The sequence below is a fragment of the Bos indicus x Bos taurus genome, chromosome 10 (assembly GCF_003369695.1).
Source record: "Bos indicus x Bos taurus breed Angus x Brahman F1 hybrid chromosome 10, Bos_hybrid_MaternalHap_v2.0, whole genome shotgun sequence".
NCBI lineage: Eukaryota > Metazoa > Chordata > Mammalia > Artiodactyla > Bovidae > Bos > Bos indicus x Bos taurus.
In genome coordinates this window covers 79,911,239-79,931,564 of record NC_040085.1, presented here as the reverse complement: position 1 = coordinate 79,931,564, position 20,326 = coordinate 79,911,239, and the positions used below count along the sequence as shown (strand labels likewise).

At 45.9% G+C, this 20,326-nt stretch overlaps 1 protein-coding gene across 1 annotated transcript; it reads left to right on the top strand.

The window, feature by feature from the left end:
• Nucleotides 1-228: 228 nt before the first annotated feature.
• PROX2 (prospero homeobox 2) lies at nucleotides 229-17,136 on the top strand. Its single transcript, XM_027552449.1, has 5 exons — nucleotides 229-3,076; nucleotides 8,215-9,668; nucleotides 13,757-13,864; nucleotides 14,926-15,120; nucleotides 16,629-17,136. Exons 2-5 carry the CDS (start codon nucleotides 8,379-8,381, stop codon nucleotides 16,812-16,814), a joined length of 1,779 nt encoding a protein of 592 aa, XP_027408250.1. The 5' UTR covers nucleotides 229-3,076; nucleotides 8,215-8,378; the 3' UTR covers nucleotides 16,815-17,136.
• The last annotated feature ends 3,190 nt before the right edge of the window (nucleotides 17,137-20,326 follow it).

The following is a 20,326-nucleotide window of genomic DNA, read 5'->3' as shown; positions in this document are numbered from 1 at the left end:
AAATAATATCCTACAAACTCTTCTCAAACATGATTTTTTAAATGACTGCATGACATAGCATCACATAGATGATACATACTTTATAATTTATTTAACCATTCTCTAGTCTTATAAATAATAATAAGGTAATCATTGTTACATAAATCTGTGGGTATCACATCAATTTTCTTTTTTTAATTTTTAAAAATATATTTTATTTTTTTAATAATGTCTTGATTTTACTTCTTAGATGTAGAGTCATTGACCCAAATGGCATAAACATGTTTAAGTTTCATAATATATGCAACATAACTATTTCTCCCCAAATATATGAAAAATGAGCAAGAGATACAAATTATGAGATAACATTTTCACCTATCATGTTGGCGAAGATTTAAAAGGCTGACACTGACAAAGAACTGACATGCTCAGTGTTGGTGAGGATGAGATCATATGTGTTCTTTTAAAGATATGTTGGTAAGAGAGCAAACTATTTAAAAGTATATGTACAAGTAATGCATGAGTACCTTCTGATGAAACTTCAATTAATACAGAAATATACAGTTAAAATTAAAAATTCTCCTTCAGACCCTCATCTTTACTTCCAATCAGTTGGTACATTTCTGGAGAGCAGGTGGATGACAAGTATGAAAGTTTAACATATACCTAGTTTTTGACCCAGAATTTCCACTTCCAGAAATGTAACATAAGAAAATAATATGTTTCCAAGGATATAGATAGGAGTGTTCATCTCAATACCATCTCAATAATAATAATAAAAATAGCTAACACATCAGCAACTGACTATGTACCAGGAACTGTTCTAAATCCACGACATACATTAACTCATTGGATCCTTACAACAGCCCTATGATAACAGTGCATACTATGGTTATTCCTGGTTTAGTGAGAGGAAGGCTGAGGACCAAGAGGTCCCAAAGCTAGTAAGTGGCTCTAGGGATTCAATCTGGGCAGGCAGCCCTATGTCTGGGTCACGGAGTGGCCACTCGTGGTCTCCTCTGCAAATGAGCTCCATCATCAAGTGCCCTCATCCCTGCCAGCTGTGACCATGGGTTTCTGTCGAGGTTCCCACCAGCCCACAAGCAAGAGCTAGGCAGCCAGCCGCTCCAGCAGCTCGGCTGGTGGCCACCCATGACCACAAGGGCTCCCTGGGTTTCACTTTCAGTAACAACTTTTGCAGAGGTGCCCAGTACCCTGGGGACACCAGCCCCTACCACCCCAGTCCCCTCAAGGTCAACTTGGGCACTGATGGGCCACATTCTTTTTCAAGAAGTCCACACCCCTATTCATGGCCACAGTGTTGAAGTCCTCAGTGCCCCAGCGTCCAACTGCATGGTCACCCGTGACCTGGCTTGGAAAACCATGAGGAAGCAGCAGCCTGTTGGCCAGCCCAACAAAACCAACGCCAGGCCCCCGTCCAGAGTGGCCACCTCCAGCCACCAGGCTTCCTTCCAAGGCTCTAGGCACTAAGAGCCCTGCCCCACCCCTCCCCTTCCCCCAGCTCCCCACCTCAAGACTTCACAGGCAGTAGCCAGCAGAAGCAGCTCCATTCTTTAATATCAAAACAGCAGAATGCCAAAAAGGAAGTTAAGAGGATCTCCTTCTTTACTATTCAAGCCACACAAGAACCTTCCCGACACCCCATAACTCTGTGCCTGGCACCAAGTGGAAAGTCAACCAGCAAAAAGTTAAAAAAAAAAAAAAAATCCAAGCAGACTCCAGGGTCCATGCTTTCAACTCCTCTCTACAGCTATAACAATGAAAACAGAGGAAGGAACCTAACTGTCCCTAGAAAGGGGCAGAGAAGCCTGGTGGGCTACTGTCCATGGGATTGCAAAGAGTTGGACAGGACTGAGCAACTAAGCATATACACACAGAAAGAGAATTTACCAAATAAGTTATGGTCCATCCATACGATGGACTACTATTGGCTTTTACAATGTTGCTGTAGATTAATATTCTTTGACACAAAAAAGGAACAATGGAAAGCTACAGAACTATGTATTTATGATTCCATTTTATTTTTTAAATAAATAGAATTATGAAAATTATGGAGCTTTATACACAGAGAAAAATTTCAGAAAAAATGATGAACAACAATATGTTGGCTGTGATTTTTTTTTTTTTTCTGGGAGGCAGCATTATAAGTGTCTTTCTTCTCCTATTAACACATTTCTGTATTTGGGAAGTAAAATGATCCTGTATTACTTTCATGACTTTCACTTTTCAAGAAAAGCAGTAAACCTATTTTTAAAGGGCTGTGACAATGATCATTTCTATCGGTGAGTGTGAGAGTGCTGCTAGTTAATTTTCAAACAGACAGCATCGATGCTTCAAGCCACACCCAGATCCGGGACTGGGGCAGCAGGCTGGGGCAGCAGGCTGGCCCAGCATTAGAGGTTTCCTGTTTCTTGGCTGCCCGGATGCAGAGTTTCCATGGCTGTCCTACGGAGATGGGCGTGGCCGTCTCTGGGCAACAGGCCACGGCAGTGTCTGGCTGGACTTCCAGTTTCTGACATCAAAACATTCTTGCTCATCTTTGCTTCATCAGATAGACTGAGTCCTGTCCTTTACTCTGGTGGTTGTGCCGTCCAGGGCACGTGGACTACACCGAACACCAGAAACAATACCTTCAGTAACCCACAAGGGAGATTTGGCAGTTGGTGGCTCTATGCTCTTCTGTCTGTTTCTGTCTCTCGGTCTGGCTGTGTTGGTTTTGTTTCATGCACAAGGCTCTGCGCTTGGCGTTGGAGGGATCTGAAATACCGCACCTCTAATGAGGAGACAAAAGTCAGTCCAAATAAAGTGCTGAGAGAATATGTGAGCACAAACCTGTTTGGTGACAATTGGTGAGCAGGCACGACTTGGAGAACTCAGAGCGTGAAGTGCGGGGGAGACACGCTGACTGCTTTAGAAAGGAGCAGGCGTTTCAGTTCGGTTTTAAAAGAGGAGTAGAGGCTCATCAGGTGAGAAAGCAGAAGGGCCTCCCAGGTGGAGGGAGCAGCAGGTGTGAAGATCTGGAGCATGAAGCAGTTCGGTGAGCTCAGGAAACACAGCCCAGGAGAGTACAACACAGGTAACGGTTGAGGGTAGGGGCTCCAGAGGAGTTAGAGTAAGACCGTGGTTACCAGGAGCCAAGACAGCTGCACCTTACCGTAAATAGGAAGCTAGCAAAGGCTTTGATTCCATGGAGGGGCATAAGCAGACCTACATTTTAGAAAATTAATGTCAATGACGATGTTGCTGAGGAAACTGAAACCGTCAAAAGGGACTTCCCCCACCGAGCTCCCATCACCGCATCTACCCACCTGCCAGCACTGCCCACGTACCGGCCTTTCTCATGCTACCACCAATGAACTGAGGGTTCTCCTCCCTGAAGTCAGCCCTCCTCGTCTGCACCACATCACACCCCCTCCTTCCTACCCAAAGACAAAGCTCCAGAAATTCTCCCCCTCTTGCTTATATTAACAAACATTATCTGTCTACTACATCATTGCTATTAGCCTACAAACATCCTGTGATACCTCCTATCCCAAGAAAGTATCTTTTTTTAAATTTAATTTTTATTGGAGTATAATTAATTTACAATGTGGTCTTAGTTTCTGATGTACAGTTATACGTATAGACTATTCCTTTTCAGCTTCTTTTACATTATAGGTTATTACAAGATATTGAATACAGTTCCCTACGCTATGTAGTAAATCCTTGTTGTTTCTCACTTGCTTTGTATGTAGTAGTGTGTATATGTTACTCCCAAACTCCGAATTTATCCCTCCCTCCATCTCCTCTTTGGTAATCATAAATTTGCTTTCTATGTCTGTGAGTCTATTTCTGTTTCGTAAAAAAGTTCATTTGTATCGTTTTTTTAGATTTCACTTATAAGTGATACCATATATTTGTCTTTCTCTGACTTACTTCCCTTAGTATGATCATCTCCAGGCCCATCCATGTTGCTGAAAATGGCATTATTTCATTCTCTTGTATGGCTGAGTAGTATTCCATTGTATGTATGGACCACATACTCTTTATTCATTCATCTGTTGATAGACATTTAGGTTGCTTCCATATCTTGGCTACTGTAAGTAATACAGACGTGGGGGGAGGGGTGCATGTATCTTTTTTTCCACACAGCAAGCAGGATCTTAGTTCCCCATTCAAGGATGGGATCTGTGCCCCCTGCAGTGGAAGCTTGGAGCCCTAACCACTGGAGGGAATTCCCTGCATGTATCTTTTTGAGTTAGAGTTTTCTGCTGATATAGGCCCAGGAGCGGGATTGCTGGATCATATGGTAACTATTTTTAGGAACCTCCCTGCTGTTTTCCACAGTGGCTGTGCCAATTTCCATTCCCACCAATGGCGTGGGAGGGTTCCTCTGAGAAACCCTCTCTGACCCCACTTCTCTTTCCAGCTACTTTCCCATTTCTCTCTTCCTTACAAAACACCTTGAAAAAGTTGTCACAGTCAACATCACCAATTCCTCTTCTTGTCCTCTCCTTAAAATTCAGTCCAACCAGGCTTCCCCTGCCCTCCACTCCACCAAAACTGCTCTGATAAACACCCCAAGTGACTCTGAGTAACATCTAGAATTACTAACTTGAACGGTCAATTCACAATCCTTATGTGACTTGACCTCTCCAGTCTCCTGGAAACACTTCCTTCACTGGGCTCTCAGGACCTCACACACCCCTGGACCAGACTAGACTAAACTTCTTCCTGCTTCACTGATTGCTCTTTGTGTTTCCTGTTTGGGTCCCCTCTTGCCCCGCCTCTTCATGCTATTAAGTCCCAGGACTCAGACTTCAGCCCCCTGCTCCTCTCTGTCTACATTCACTTCTTGATGAGAACATCCATCTATTTACCAGCAACTCTCAATTGTATATTTCTAGCCCAGATCTCCCATTGAGCCCAAGGCCTAGTTATCCAACTCCTTTCTCAGCATCCTTGTTGAGATGTCTGATCATTATTTCACATTTATCACTTTCAAAACTGGGCTCCTGATATTCCTCCCCAAGTCTGCTTCTTCTGTAGCCCTCCCCGTCTCAGTTCATGCAACTCCATCCTTCCAGGCCGAACACTTTGGAGCCATCATCAGTGATGCTTCTTTTTCTCTTGGGCCTCACATCCAATCTGTTATCAATAGTAAACCTCACTGGTTTCAACTTTGACATATATCCAGGATCTGACACCACTTCCCGCTTCTGTTGCTGTCACCCTGGTCCAAGCCATCTCATCTGAATTATTATCATCTAGATGATCACCAGAGCCTCCTAAGCCATCTCTCCTTTCAACCCTTGCTTGCCACCCCTAGTTTATTACTCACCCAGTAAAGAACGAGCCTTTTAAAACTAAGTCAGTTCACCTTTGCACATAGCCTTCCATTGGGTCCTCGTTTATTGGCCTTCAGAGTGAAGGCCAATATTTTCACAGTTATCAACAAGGCCCTGTATGTTGGCCTTCCATTCCTTACTAAGTTATTACATCTGTCTCTATTTGCATAATTGTTTGCTCCACTTGGGCAGAGGATTTTCTTGGTTGTCACTACTCAGCCCATATTTCTTGAATGGATAAATGAATGAATGTAGAAAAAGGACCAGAGTGAGAAGAGGCTAGAGGATGGGGACCAGTCATGAGGTATTAGAATTGCCCAGGTGAAAAATTAGGAGATGCGGAGTCAGGAAAACATAATGGGAACAATATGGCAGAATGCAGTTCAGAGTCATTTTTTTCCCAAAATTTACCAGCCATAGTGACTACATGTTGAGGATAAGAAGATGAGCAGGGGTCAAAGAGGCTCTCTAGCTTCTGGACTGAACAAGAAGATAGGTGGCAGAGAGGTAAGGCAGAGGGCAGCCATAGAGTCTGGGTTTGAAAATGTTGAGTTTAGGAAATGGTCACTAAGAATAACTATTAACCAAACCCTTCTTCTGTTTGGAAGCTGTGAGGGGCTTTGTCACTCAGTCATGTCCAACTCTGCGACCACGTGGACTGTAGCCCACCAGGCTCCTCTGTCCATGGGGATTCTCTAGGCAAGAATACTGGAGTGGATTGCCATGCCCTCCTCCAGGGGATCTTCCCAACCCAGGGATTGAAGCCAGGTCTCTTGCATTGCGCACAGATTCTTTACCGTTTGAACCACCAGGGAAGCCCAAGAATACTGGAGTAGGTAGCCCATCCCTTCTCCAGGGGATCTTCCCAACCGAGGAATCAAACCAGGGTCTCCTGCATTGCAGGCAGATTCTTTACCAGCTGAGCTACCAGGAAATATACCATGTATATTTTAACTGAAAATATATATGGTTTGTACTATTGTTATTTAGTCCCTCTAAGTTAAAATATCAATTGTGCCAGTGTAGTGATCATTATTGGTTAGAAAGCAGCTAATGTATATGCAATGATCCAGTTATGCTTATTAGATGATATGATTTTAAAATAATTTTTTCATATTATACAAATAGTGTATATTCATTGCCATGATCACAGGAAGTTAAATGTTTCTCTCTCCAAGAGGCAGTAAACTATCCAAACTATTGGTAAAACTTGGCAATAGCAAATTCTTTCATTTATATTAATTTGGCAAGTCATTGATTTTTATTTTTAGTAATTTACAAATGTTTTACTTATTCAAAACCAGACTCTTCTAATTGACCTGAGATCCTAGCCTTCTTTCAGTGGCATTTCCCTCAAAATGGCATGCAGTTGCCATTTCCTCCTACCCTTCACTCTAGTGCTGGCATGAAGTTGCCCTCAGAGAGCTTGTGTTGTGTGTCTGCCAGCTGCCAGCCAGCTCCAGGTGGAGGCTGTGGTCAAGTCTCCAACTAGAATCCATTAGCTGCAGAAGATCTGGGATTTCCTGAAGCAGAGAATTCCAAGCAAGCTTCAAGAGGAAAATGGGAAGAAAGCAAAGTCTCTCCCACCAGCATTTGTACTAGAGAAGCAATCAAGAGTGGAAATTTGTAGAGAAAAAAGAAATTCATTTAAATTTTCTAAGAAAGGATGAATCTGCTTAATAGGCAGAGAAGTCAGTCTCTTATGCAGGTCTTCTTTGAGGAAGGACCTGAAGTGTGTTTGCATTAGAAGACTGGAATCTTAGTAACCGAGAGCCATTCTTAACCTTGATGAGCCTCAGTTTCCTCATCAACAAAATGGGAGAATTACATCAACTGTCAAGGTTGGTGCGAGACGTAATGACTACACATATGAATGTTTCATAAACTCGAAGTGCCTTATACCTGCTACCTGAATTACCTCCTGGTTCAAATGCAGTGTACTTTGATATTCATGGGAATAAAACAGCTTTATGCAGACTTTTCTAACATTGCTCCCTCATTCTCCCATACCTTCATCCCAGTCCCTTATTGTCTTTTTTCTTCATAGAAGTTATCATGACCTGAAAATGTACTTATTTATTCTCTCTTCCCCTGCTATATGTCCTGCTCTATGAGAGCAAGACTATGCTGCTTTATTCACCACAGACTCTCCAAGCATCCAGAAGAAGTCTTGATGTACAGTAGATGCTTAAAAAGCAGCGGTGAGAACATTGAAAGATCATGATCCAACTCTTCCGGGAGCAGGACTGCATAGTGGTCAAACAGCACGTTCTCAGACTTCAGTTTGCTTGTTTCAAAGGCAGGTGCCCTAACACAGCACCAAGGACTTCTGGTTAAACAGGACTGGCCGACCTACTGGATCTGCTATTTTTAACAAGTGCCCAGGGTGATTCTATTGCAGAAAGTCATTCTAAATCAAGATAAATCTTATTCTGACTCCAGTCTGACACTAACTATATGACCTTAGGGAGGTAACTTCTTAATTCCTCTGAGCCTGTTTCCTTTATCTGTAAAATAGGACTGCCAGCATTCCCACGGAGCTGTTAAGAGAATTACATCAGGTAATGGGTGTAAAGTTATTGGCACAATGCTGGTTATGCAACTGGCTGCCACAATCATTATTGTGGATTATTTTATTGTTATGTCCTGGCAGGACAAGAACTTTCTCTTGGGAGGCCTGTTCTTGGGAATGTCTTCAAACTGTGGTCGGGACCAGCGGCATCACCTGGGAGCTGGCTGGGGATACAGATTCAATCGCTGCCCCACACCAGACCTGCTGACTCAGAATCTACATTTTAACAAGATTCAAGCTGATTCGTCTGCTGGTCAAGTTTGAAAGGAACCACTCAAAGTCACAGGTCCTGTTTTCTCTCATCTCTATTTTCAGAGTGCCCAGGTGGTGGGTGAGCGCCTGGAATCCCAGAGTCTGAATCCTTCCTCTAAGTGGAGAGGAGAAATCCCCAGCTCCCTGGAGGTGCATGTCCGGCTGAGAGCCTCCAGAGGAGGAACTGTCTTGCGGAACCCTGACTACGGCATCTGTGGAGCCAAGAGATGGATCCAAACTCCAGCTTGCTTTTGGGACCAGCCCAGTATCCGACAGAACCTTGTATGGAAGGTGGAAGAAGCCTGTCCCCCAGAGAGCAGAGCAGATGCTCCCCCTTTGCCTGGAGTCAGGTCCCCAGCTCCAGCTTCTCCGACCCTGACTGCTTTGGGGATGAGCACATCCAGGCAAAGAGGGCCAGAGTAGAGACCATCGTCCAAGGCATGTTCCTCTCCCCAACCTCTCTGGGGCCAGGCAGGGCCCCCACTGGGGACAGCCCTAGCCACCCAGAGAAGGCCCAGGGGCGGAAGAGGAAGCAGAGCCTTCCAATGCAGCAAGACCCCCTGGAGGCAGGCCCCGCCGGGAACCGGGGCGGCGGCAGGAAGGGGGGCCCTCGGGTGAGAGGACAGCTCCACATGCTGAGGCAGCAGATGAGACACCTGCAGCAGCGCATCCTGCGGGCCGTGGAGCCCAGGGCCGCAGCTCAGGGCCCTCCAACGGCAGACCAGAGGAATGGCTCTAGGTCTGGGCCCTGGGGGGCGGACAGCGACCACAGCCAAGGGTCCATCGGGGACCTCTCCAGGGTGGAGAAACACAGAGTGTCTGAAGTCCAGTACCTGTCTGAGGGGCCCAGGTTTCTTCCCGCTGGAGCACGGGCCTTGCTGGAGAGTCTGAAGAAAGAACTGACGGGGGCCATATCCCAGGCTGTGGACTCGGTGTTACAAAAGGTACTGGTGGATCCTTCGGGGCACCTGACTCAGCTGGGTGGGAGATTCCAGGGGCCAGAGCCAGACGGGAGAAGTGAGCCCTTGCCTCCCGAGGGCAGTGCCCGTAAAGATCCGCTTCCTCTGGCGGCCTTGCCCAGGCGGGCCCAGCCACCAGGGGAGGCTCCGCTGGGCAGCTTATCGCTGGCCAAGCCTCTAGATTCTCCCAGGTACCCCGTCTCTCCGAGAATGATCCCCAAACCCTATCAGGCTCCCCCAGCAGACTGTCCCTTGGCGGTTGCACCTGCCCACATCCAGGAGGAGTGGATTCTCGGCCAGCTACTGGGCCACGGGCCCGGTGGCCGCTGGAGGGGCGATCTTCCTCAGGACCCATCTGCCCCGAGCCAGCCCTCCTCCAAGGTGGCCCTGCGACCTTGGGGAGCTGCCAAACTGCGACCTCTGGCCTTGGGCCAGCAGCAGTGCCCCTGGCCCTTCACGTCCACCTGTTTGGAAAGACTGCCCCTCGTTTCCCCGGTGAAAATGGAGCCGGGGGGCCGGCAGGCCGGCATGGACGCGCTTCCTTTCTCTGCGGCCCACATATCCTTTTTGGGCAATCGGGGTTCTCGTTTGTTCCAGCCCAGAGAGACAGAAACTCTGGACGCTGAGGGGAGGTTAGGGGACAAATAACTGCTTGGCACAGGGAACCACTCTGCCCTTCCAGAGGAGAGCGGGTCTTCTTAATGTTCATTCTGGGGCTTCCTTCCCCTGTGGCTCATAGCTAGTAGGTTCCTGAGAAAGTGGTGACCACGTTCTGAGATCTAAGGGTCTGGGAGAGTTCCTTTACCTTCTTCTGTAACATAGATTCTATCACTACTGACTTAGTCCTTTGGGTCTGGAACGGTTTTGTTTATTTTTAAACCCAAATGGGCTCCCAAAATATGACAAAAACAGCTTGTGGAAGGAAGAACCCCATCACTGAGACGTCAGCTGCTCAGACACCTCGGCAGAACAGGTCAAAGGAATGCCCTTACCTGAGGCGTGGCTCCCGGAACCTCTTGTCTCTTCAGGCAAAAAGAGACATCTGCTTCATTGAGACATCTCATTAAATTGCATCTCCTTGTGTCTGTGGAGTCACACTAGCAGGGGTGAATAGTCATGCCCCTCTACCTGCACACTAGATAACTCATGGGCAATACATGAGGGGCCAGAAACTTGTGGGGCCCATGGGAAAAGGGGAGATTTTCTTCAGGGACAAGACCTGAGGCCAGGTGAAAGGGGTAAGAAGACTTCAGTTTAAGGACTAGCTTCTAGGCTGCAGCTGAGGAGAGAGCTGGGTGCTGTGTGTGTGTGGAGCAGGGTGGGGGCCCCCGCCGAGCAGGCTGTGGGGCCCAGGCTGGTCTGCAGGGGGTCTGAATCTTACTGCATCACCTCTGCAAGCCGTAGGGAGATCCCACTCAGAAACAGGCATTTCTCCAGAGTAACCCTCCCTCAGGAATGTAAAAGTTGTTGAAGCAAGAGAAGAAGTTGCTTGGGTAAACACTGGGTTAATTCCATTTCTGTGGGACTTCTCAGAGCCTTTTTAACATGAAGTCTGATGAAAAATGCTAAGAGGAGAATGTATGCGGTTCCACACGCATAAAACCAAAGAACCCTCTTTCAATCAGCATCTTATGAGATTAAAGCTCCTGAGAACATATTTTGGATGTGGCTTTTTTAGTGAGCCAAGCTCACGCTGCTGCTTCTCAGGAACAGCCTTAAATGGCATCTCCTGGGTTCTGTGGAGTCACACAAGCAGGGGTGAATAGTCATGCCCCTTCTACCTGGCAGGCTGTGGTGAAGGCGGCAGGATGGGGTGGAACCAGCTCACGGCCACACGAGGCTGGCTCTTGTGTCCTAAATGCTATGAGCGCCACCTGCTGGTCACAAGTGTTGGCAACACTGCCCAAGCTTGGACACCCCTGGGTTCTTTTCCTAGCAGGCAGGGAGCAACAGCCACAAACAAACCCAATACGGAGAGCATCTCGACGGCCACCAGTACACCTTTCAGGCAGTAGACACAGAGATATCACCATAGACAGATTTTCTTGTCAGATGAAAGCCCTCTGTGAGAGAAGCTATCTGTCTGGGTCTTTGATAAGAGGCCACTGGTTAAGTCTCCCTGTCAGATTGTGGAAGAACCTCAAGAACTCAGTCCCCAAAGATTCTCCACTGATCTTCCCCTGGGAAGGGTATTCTGCTGTTTCAGAAAAGCACCTTCTGTATGCCTGGCCCTGCCTTGTGAAATGAGGCTTGGGCTGCGAGAACTTCAGGAGTTTTCAGGGGCCACCCACAGGGCCTGGCTGCCCTGGTCATGCAGTTGGCTACCTTTGGAACGATTTGGGGCCCCCAGGCAGCATCCTGGCCCCAATTATTCCCTCATTCTAGAATTATAAATTTGTTCTTCTGGGCCTTGAAAGCCCAGAAGAGCAAGATGCTTAAGTATAAATGAACTTTCCATTCACATGACACCCTGTGAACAGGTGGAGAGGGTACAATGACGAGACAATGATGGGTGACCGCACACCTCCTGGGCGGCGGGCATTGGGACTGACAGTGCCCCTGTGCACTGCCACCTAGACACAGTTCTGAAACTCAAAACGCTCTGAAAAGCTCTATGATTTCTTTCTCCTAAGGTCGATGGGAAATTCTCTTGGTTGCAAAACCTGACCTGTGCCGTGTGCTAAGTTGCTTCAGTCGTGTCCGACTCCTTGCAACCCCATGGACTATAGCCCGCCAGGTTCCTGTGTCCATGGGGACTCTCCAGGCAAGAATACTGGAGTGAGTTGCAATGCCCTCCTCCAGGGGATCTTCCTGACCCAGGGATGGAACCCACATCTCCTGTGTCTCCTGCATTGGCAGGCAGGTTCTTTACCACCAGCAGCATCTGGGAAGCCCTCCCTGTGCTGATAGGAGGCCTCTTATAGACTATCTCACTTAGCACAATTAGTCATTGATTTTGCCGCTGCAACTTTATCTGATTGGACAGCTGCCACAGACCCTGCTGTGGGCAGTAACTAACACATCATACACGCACCATATTGCCTTGATAAAATAAATTCTGAAACCTGGTGTCCATTTGGCCCACTGTTTCAGATAAGGGGTTGTAAGCCCGAGTTACCTCACCACCCTCAAGTATCCACTCTAGATCAGTATCTGAGAGGGACAGAGAAGCAGACTAACTTGCTCAAAGACAAACACATGCAGAGCCAGGATTCAAAGCCAGCATCTGACTTCCAAGCACAAGTTTCAACCACTACACTCCACAATTTAGAAATGGGGCCCAGAGAAGGTAAGCGGCTTGCCCAGGGTCACACAGCGACTAGGTGGCAAAATCTATTATCTGAAGCTGGGTCTTTGAACTCCCAATCCAGGATTCTTTCCACAGCACTTATGAAGGATAAGAAGTAGGGCTAATGAGGCAAGGGGCAGGGGCCTCCTTGACAGTGGCCTGGGTGCCTGGGCCAGCTATAGTTGTAATCAGTTGTCTGGTTTCCTTCGGGTAAACTGACCTGTCCTACTAAGAAGTCTTCATTGTCCTAAAGCTACAGCTCTCAGCCTCAGCTCCAAGGTTACCCTGCACGTTTCCCACTCAGCCCTAGGATTGTTCCTGGGAATGCTAAGTGTTCTAGCGTAAGACTCTTTATTTCCCTACCACCCTGGTGCTAGGTTTTCAGGCCACAACCCCCTGCTCTTATTAAAGGGGAAGGGATCTGTTCCCAGAGTGAGAGGCATGGGTTGGAATAGAATCGCCATAGTTAATCGTGGATTAAAGTTGACAATTCATTCATTCTTTCATTCACCAAACATTTATTGAGCACCTACTCTGCTCCTAGCACCGGGCTAGGCACGTGGAATACAAAGATGAAAGGGTAAGGCCCTTGCTCTCAAGGAGCTCACAGTCTAAATGGGGAGACAAACGTGCACTAAAGATCCCAATCACGTCATTCTTACAAAAACAGCTTATACAAAGAACGCTGGTAGCCAGGGTAAGGAGGGCCTACCTCGGCAAGGAAGCGTTTCACAGCAGAGGGGGCATCTGAGTTGAGATGGGGAGGGTGAGGGGGAACTTCTGCCAGGCAAACAGAGAGAAGTGCAGCCTGGCAATTCAAGCTTCTTGAGCCAAAGCCAGATCACTGAGTACCATGATCTGGTACTCAGTCAGGTTAGGTGCTTGCTGGCATCAACACCACAAACTCAACGATGAGGGCCAGAAAGGGGACCACCTAGTTGACTCCTCTCATTTTACAGACGAGGAAACTGAGACAGAGAGAAGCAAGTCTCTACTTGGGGATTTAACATAGTTTATCTGGGGGACAGCTGCCATCTCTTCCCACCCTATTGTGAAAGCGCGCACACTCACACTGAGTACAACAAATTGTATTTGCTATCACATATGCAATAGATCTTTAACACATCAAAATGTTTTTTAAACTCTGCAACTTGACTGTACATAGATGGTATTCAGCATCTGCAAAGAAAGAAGTTTATCTGATCATACTTGCTAGAGACAGAAAAATGAAGCAAATACATCATTCAACCGGAAAAAAATTAAATAGAAACCATAAGGAACAGGGCAATTTAGCATTTGGATAATTTGACAAAATCATTTGATAAACTGGTTTTAGTTTTCCTTGACCCTGGGCCAAATCCAGGAGGGCCTCAATCCTGGTCACTTGAAGAAGGCCAAACTAATGTTTTTCTTCACACGCTACCCCAGCTCCAGCCTCCTGAAGGCTTATTTCCCTGATGTTCAGGTAAAGTCCTTCAACTGAGTTTCAGTCTCTGCAAAACTCCCCAGGGGCCCTAGGTATTTCCCACGTCGAGTCAAACCCTAGGTCATCATTTGTGCACTTTAGCTCCTCTTCTTGTTGTGGGATTTTTGTCCTGGGCTGAGAGACTGAACAGGGGTAACTTTGGGGGAAGGAAGGTCGCGTCTCTGAACGTAAGCTTCTGAGCTATAGCTAAGACCCAGAAACACTTGGGGAAGGAGGCGGGCTTATAGAACCAAGAGTAAACAGCACCTTTAACCTAGTGTTCTGTCTTTGCTGGGGACACTATAAAAAAGAAAAAATATATCAAGAGTTGGACACTGTGGCTGTTAAATTTACCTTTGAACGTTTTTGTTTCAAAACTGAGTGAAGGACCATACAAATCAGTGTGACAATGAGAAAAATCAAGCTCTAATGGTTGGAACCAGGCCTTGGAAGTTTCCATGGTTTCAGAGGGCCTCCTTTACCCTGGGTGTTGGGTTAGGGGCTGTTAATACTTTGTATCCTTTGTATCTCAATCATCCTTTGTTGTTGTTGTTGTTGTTGTTGTTGTTGTTTTGAGCTATTTTCCTCATACCCAGTCCCTTGCTTCTTCCCTGATCCAAGTTCTCATTTTTGATTCATTCTGCAACTCTGAGTTGCCAATACATAGTTCTCTGATCTATACCATTACCCCTTCCCTTGGCTCTACCTGGCAGAGGGCACTGGGGCTGTGATGTAATCTACCTGGGTGCTGTAGACACTGGAACCACACTGATCTTGACCTTGGGCCCTCCCAAAGTCACACTTAAGGAGTGAAAAACCTTTATAAGTCTAGGCTATAAAATACATTTGTTTTCTACTGGGCATTACAGCTAATTCAGATTTTTCCATGTATAACTGTATAGGCTTAGAAAATAGCTGTGACTTCTTTTTTAAAGAAAGCCCTGTTTAGTGTGAATTGAAGCCACTCTTGCTAACCCCTGTGTTGAATTGGAAGCTGGCAGTTCTGACTCTGAGCACCTCGAGGCAAACGTCTGACTTCATGGATCCTGTTGTTTGCACAGTTCAACCGCTGCATCACCTCCCAGATGATCAAGTGGTTCAGCAACTTCCGTGAGTTTTATTACATACAGATGGAGAAATTTGCCCGGCAAGCGATTTCAGATGGTGTCACAAATCCCAAAATGCTGGTGATTCTCCGTGACTCAGAACTTTTTCGAGCTCTCAATATGCACTATAACAAGGGAAACGACTTTGAGGTAAGACCATGCACTCGGGTCCCAGGAGGTCTGATGAGCACCTTCCCTTTGTGATTGCAGTTTTAGAAAAGATCCCCTTCCATGTCTGTCCTTATGTCACTGAGAGCAGGGCAGCCTGGGACCCATCTCTGTACCATCCACAAAGATGAGGGCCTCCGCATCTTCTCGTAGGCAACAGGTAGATACCAAACTGAGTCTCCAGCCAGTCTTTATTCAGAAACACGGGCAGAGGTCAGGTGTTAGGCCATTTTAGACAATACTCTGTAATGACCGGGTTGTACACCCTGAAAACCTTCTCGCCTTTGCACCAGGAGGCCCAGGATAAACGCCAGGCTCTAGCTGCAGCACTAGTTCTTGGCCAAGGTTTTCTTTACACCAGTTGCTGTTCATCATTTGGTTCTTACCTTTATTCTCCCTTGAACAGTTTTATCTGTGGGCCTTCCATGGCAAGTCATCTTAAACCCTTTCTGGAAGTAATACACGATACTTAAGCTGCTCAGTCCTTGGGGATCCCTGTGAACGCACACTGGTGGCGCCTTAGAGGTCAACCATCGGTGAGGGGTGGGCACGTGGCCCAAGTGTCAGCGGTGAGAGCTTGCGATCTTCCTTGTGTGTGGCCAACAGCTCTGTTCAGCTGGCATCTTGTTCTGCAGGTGTCCTGTGTGTCTGGTCACGAGCTCTTCTCACATTTCTCACTTGACTGTGCGGTCACGAAGAGCAGTGTATGGACACCTCCAAGGAAGCAAAGAACTGCTGGCATCCACTGTTCAGATGCCCCATTGGAATATGTTTAGAAACCTAAGCCTACCTGTGGGGAAAATGGACCATGCCTCCTTTGAGAGGCTCATGGGGGTCCAGGCATGTGGGTGGGGGGGCAGCACTGCGTCTTTCCATGTGGAGGTGGTCATCTGGCAGGCAGTGGGGGCAAGCCCCCAGCCAGGCTGGATCTGGAGGCCCTGCGGGATGTCTCATCATTAATGTTGCCAGTCTGGGTGAGGTCCTGGAACATAGTCTTGAGCCCTCTCCACCCCCAAGCCAAATGGTTGGCTTTGGAAGCAGGAGTGATTCCAAGTCCTTTGAATCTAGTCCCCAAAAAAGGTGGAATGAGGTACGACAGTCATAAGCTTGGGGGTGGTTCTTTCCACGTGAGGCACTAAGGAAAAGAATACCAAAAACCTCTTTTGAACCACAGATTTCATTTCAACCAGTCAGAATTTCCCACTTGCTGAAAATGTCACCCATTAACGGAATCAACTACTCCTACAGAGGAAGTGTCCCTAATCCGTTTTTTCCCAGGGCTGTCTCATCAGGATCATCATTTTAAGGTCCGTATTTGATGAGGGAGCAAGGGATTCCTGGGGCTTCAAAAGTCAGGGGCCAGTAGAGTGGGGGTGCTCCGATCAGCCTGCAACGCAAGGAAATGGCAGCATCAGACAATGAGGTCTGGATGGCGCCAGGCTTCACGGCCTCACGTTTTTTCTTTCTCGTGGGTCTCTTTGGGAATGCAGGTTCCAGACTGCTTCTTGGAAATCGCCAGCTTGACTTTACAGGAGTTCTTCAAGGCTGTCTCCTCAGGCAAAGACGCAGATCCTTCCTGGAAGAAACCCATTTATAAAATTATTTCAAAACTGGACAGTGACATCCCAGAGATATTCAAATCTTCCAGCTATCCCCAGGAACTGTTTCGGAATTAAGATCCCACAAAGTGAGGAGTGACTGGTCTGGCTTTCCTGGGTTTGGTTCTCAAATGGCAGTCAGTACAGCTGTAGTCATATAATGAGGGCATAAGGAGAAATCCCTCAAATAGGTACAATGACCACTTTTTGATCATTTATTTCCTTTTCCAGAATTACCAGAGGTTTAACATTAACTATAAAATACTGTAAAAGGAACACAACGGTTTGGAACCAGAAGAATCTCCACTCCACTGTTTTCAGGTATCATGACCCTGGGAACCTGCAGGTATCCCTGCATCTGTAAAACGAGGTTGTAAGGATAAAGAGATACATCTGAGAGTACTCTGTGAAATGTTTATTACTCACTACACAAATGTTCTTTTTTCCCCCCCCTTCAGCTTTCAGATAAAGTTATCTTATTTGGAGTCTTTTTTACAAATTGCTGTTTTTAGTTATCTATTTACCAAATTTTACTGATTTGCAAGACACTTTCAAATACATTACCTTTAAGCTATTTATCCTGAAAAGTAGATATTATCTTCATTTTAAAAATAACCAAACAGAATCTTAGAACTGTGAGGTAAGTCGCCAAAGGCTACGAAGCCAGGGCATTTGGGTTGGGAGGGGTGGTCAGGAGCATGGAGGCACCCACGACCTTCTGATGCCAGGCTGCACGGGGACCACCTTGTGTTGCCACCCATGCTCTCAAACAGGCCACTGTCCCCGGTGAGCATCAGCACTGATGGGCACTGTCTTCTGACAACCCCTGCCTGACACTTAGGAGTGCTTTGTTACCCGGATGTCCACCGATCCTTTCAGCAAAGCCAACACAAGCTTTCTGCAGGATTTGAGTGTTGTTATACATTCACAGTTAATCTGCTGGAAGTTTATCAGCAGTTAAATAACCCAAACTGTCTCTAGTCGACCAATGTAATGAATGTCCCAAGCTCCTACGTGATGAAGAAACTGAACTTCAGGCCATGAAAGCTAGAAAGGGCCTGAGGGGCTCATCTGGCCCAGCTTGCTTAAATGAGGAAGGAGGAAACTGCAACTCAGACGGGAGGTTTGTACACAGCCTCTCAGATGATGAATGGCATAACTGAGACAAATACGGCATCACACAGAAATGGAAACTCCCCTGCTCCATAAGGACCTTATCGCCCATGGTCAATCTTTCACAGATAAAGGAATTCAGGAAATCAACTTTTTTTTTCTTTTCCCCCTGCTGGTCCAACACAAACAGTGACTTGCTCTGAGCATATAAGCGAGACCTCTGGAATGCTGGGTAATTGCAGCAGCCCAGCTAGTCAGAAAATCAAGTCTTTGAAAGCATGCCAAAAGTGCACAGGCCAGGGCGGGCATCACTCAGAGCTCATTCTGACTAAGGGGTGTCTGTGATTTCAGTAGCTTACTGCTTTCTCCTCTACAGAAATTACTATACCAACTAGCCTACTTCCTTGACATTTCACGTCAGCTGGATCAGATAGGATGAAGTTCCTAAATTATTGATAGATGTATCAACACAAAAAGGTAGGAAAGGTGACCTTCTTTTGAATTTTCTCTTACTCCAAACAGCCAAGAGGAAACACAAAATTAAAAAAAAAAGAGAGAGAGAGAGAGAAAGAAAAAGAAAAATATTCAGCCCGAACCAGTCTTTTGGGGTTGTTTCAAGGTTATTTGTAAGTGTCCTTCAGAACATCCAACTGCACTCAGATGATCTTTGCCCTATTTTCTCCCACAACGTTCCCTTTACAAAAATGAAAGACTCTGCCAAATCTAAGTTTTAAAAGTAAGCAAGCACTGAGTATCCTGAGCAAAGGCAATCAGTTATCTGTTTGGAGACAGGAGAAGAACCTGCTGTCCAGAGTGACATTACACAGTTATTTAAGACATTCATGGAAAGCAATTCCAAGTTCACATGATTGTCCAATGTGGAACAGCCACTTTCTGTCCCAAACCTGAAATTCATTAGTGTGTTTTAAACACTGAGCCAAGCCACCTCCAGGGCAGTGAACCTTGAAATGTACAAGTTCAAATTGAAAACACTTGTGTACTGCAATCTTTCCAGGAAGTGTTCTCTAACCACTGAGCTAAACACACAAGAATGTATAAATACATATTCTCTGCCAACAGAAGAATTTTCTGTTTTATTATATTTTTCTGTTTCTACCAAGAATGGAGGGAACACATTCGGACTGTAAGCTGAGCTGGTTATTGTGTTCTTTTAGCAGTCATAATATTGCCAAAGGTCAATTGTTTATTCATCTTTTTCTTCCCATTAAGGTACACATGGGTACTATTCTCTCCCAAAGTAAACATGCCCAGTGTCTAGTCAAATACTGCATAACTGTCCAATCCTTCATTGATGGACAGTAGGGGCTGGACTAAGGTTTAAGACGATGGCACTACTTAGGGATTAATGTCCAATTATCAATTAAAAGCAGGCAGTTAATTGGCATTTCATGCAGAAAGAGGTTCATTAGGACCCTTTATTTCAAACATGGTTGCATTTAGTATACACAGCTCCAAACCAGATTCATACAGTAAAGAGGCCAAAGGCATCTCCTAGGTATATAAGGGGGACCTGAACCATTTTCTTTCCATCAGAGAAAGTGCACACTGGCAGATATAGCACACCACTCTTTAATAAAGTTGCATACCCTAGACCCACGGAGGTACATAGGTCTACTTTTTAAAACGTGTCTTTGTTTTCAATGATGTAGAATCTTAAGAGAAATTAATAATTTAAAATAAGGCTTCCATAATTTTACATGTACCTTTAAGAAAATACATCTTTTTTAAGTCAAATCCTTAAAAAATTGGGTTTCCCGGATGAGGTGTATTCTAAATTGTTCATAATCTCTTTTTAAAAGTGAAATATAGTTGATGTTTGTTAGTTTCTGGTGTACAGCAAATTACTCCTGGTCAGATTTAAGTATATACAACACACACTGTAAGGAATGAGCTCTGGTTACCTATTTGAGATTGATTATTGATAACGTGTGCCGTATCTCTGAGGTCGATCATGGTACCTATACTTAAAAAGATGTACTAAGTGCTCAGTTGTAGAATAAGATAATTCATGAAAAAGGCATTTCTAAAGGGCAGACAATTCCTACAGACCAGAAGGAGCTCTTTCAGATTATATAAACTTAAATAGTACAACCAAGTACCCAGGAGTTGATGCTCAATCATGTTGTTTTAGAAAATCAGATGTGAGGCCCCAGAGAAGGAAGGGAATGTCTGATGAAATGCTGAGGACAGGTATAGATAATGAAAACAGTACAGGAACACCCACCCACCCACCTCCAAACTCCACCAGTTTCACATGTTCATACATTCCCTGAGGAATCTGCCTTCGCTTTCACCAAGTCCCCTGGGGTTGTTTCCCACAATCTTATCCTTCATACTCATAAACTCTTGCTTTGCCTCTTTGGAATTCTCCAGACTCACCCCTTAAATGTCAGATCCTAGTCTTTCCTTCAGTTCAGTCACTCAGTCATGTCCAACTCTTTGCGACCCCATGAACT

Coding starts and splice junctions, on each gene's coding strand:
- PROX2 (XM_027552449.1), top strand. CDS start 8,379: ATGGATCCAAACTCCAGCTTGCTTTTGGGACCAGCCCAGTATCCGACA. Junction 13,865..14,925: donor CTTATTTCCCTGATGTTCAG/GTAAAGTCCTTC, acceptor TTGTTTGCACAG/TTCAACCGCTGCATCACCTC. Junction 15,121..16,628: donor ACAAGGGAAACGACTTTGAG/GTAAGACCATGC, acceptor TTGGGAATGCAG/GTTCCAGACTGCTTCTTGGA.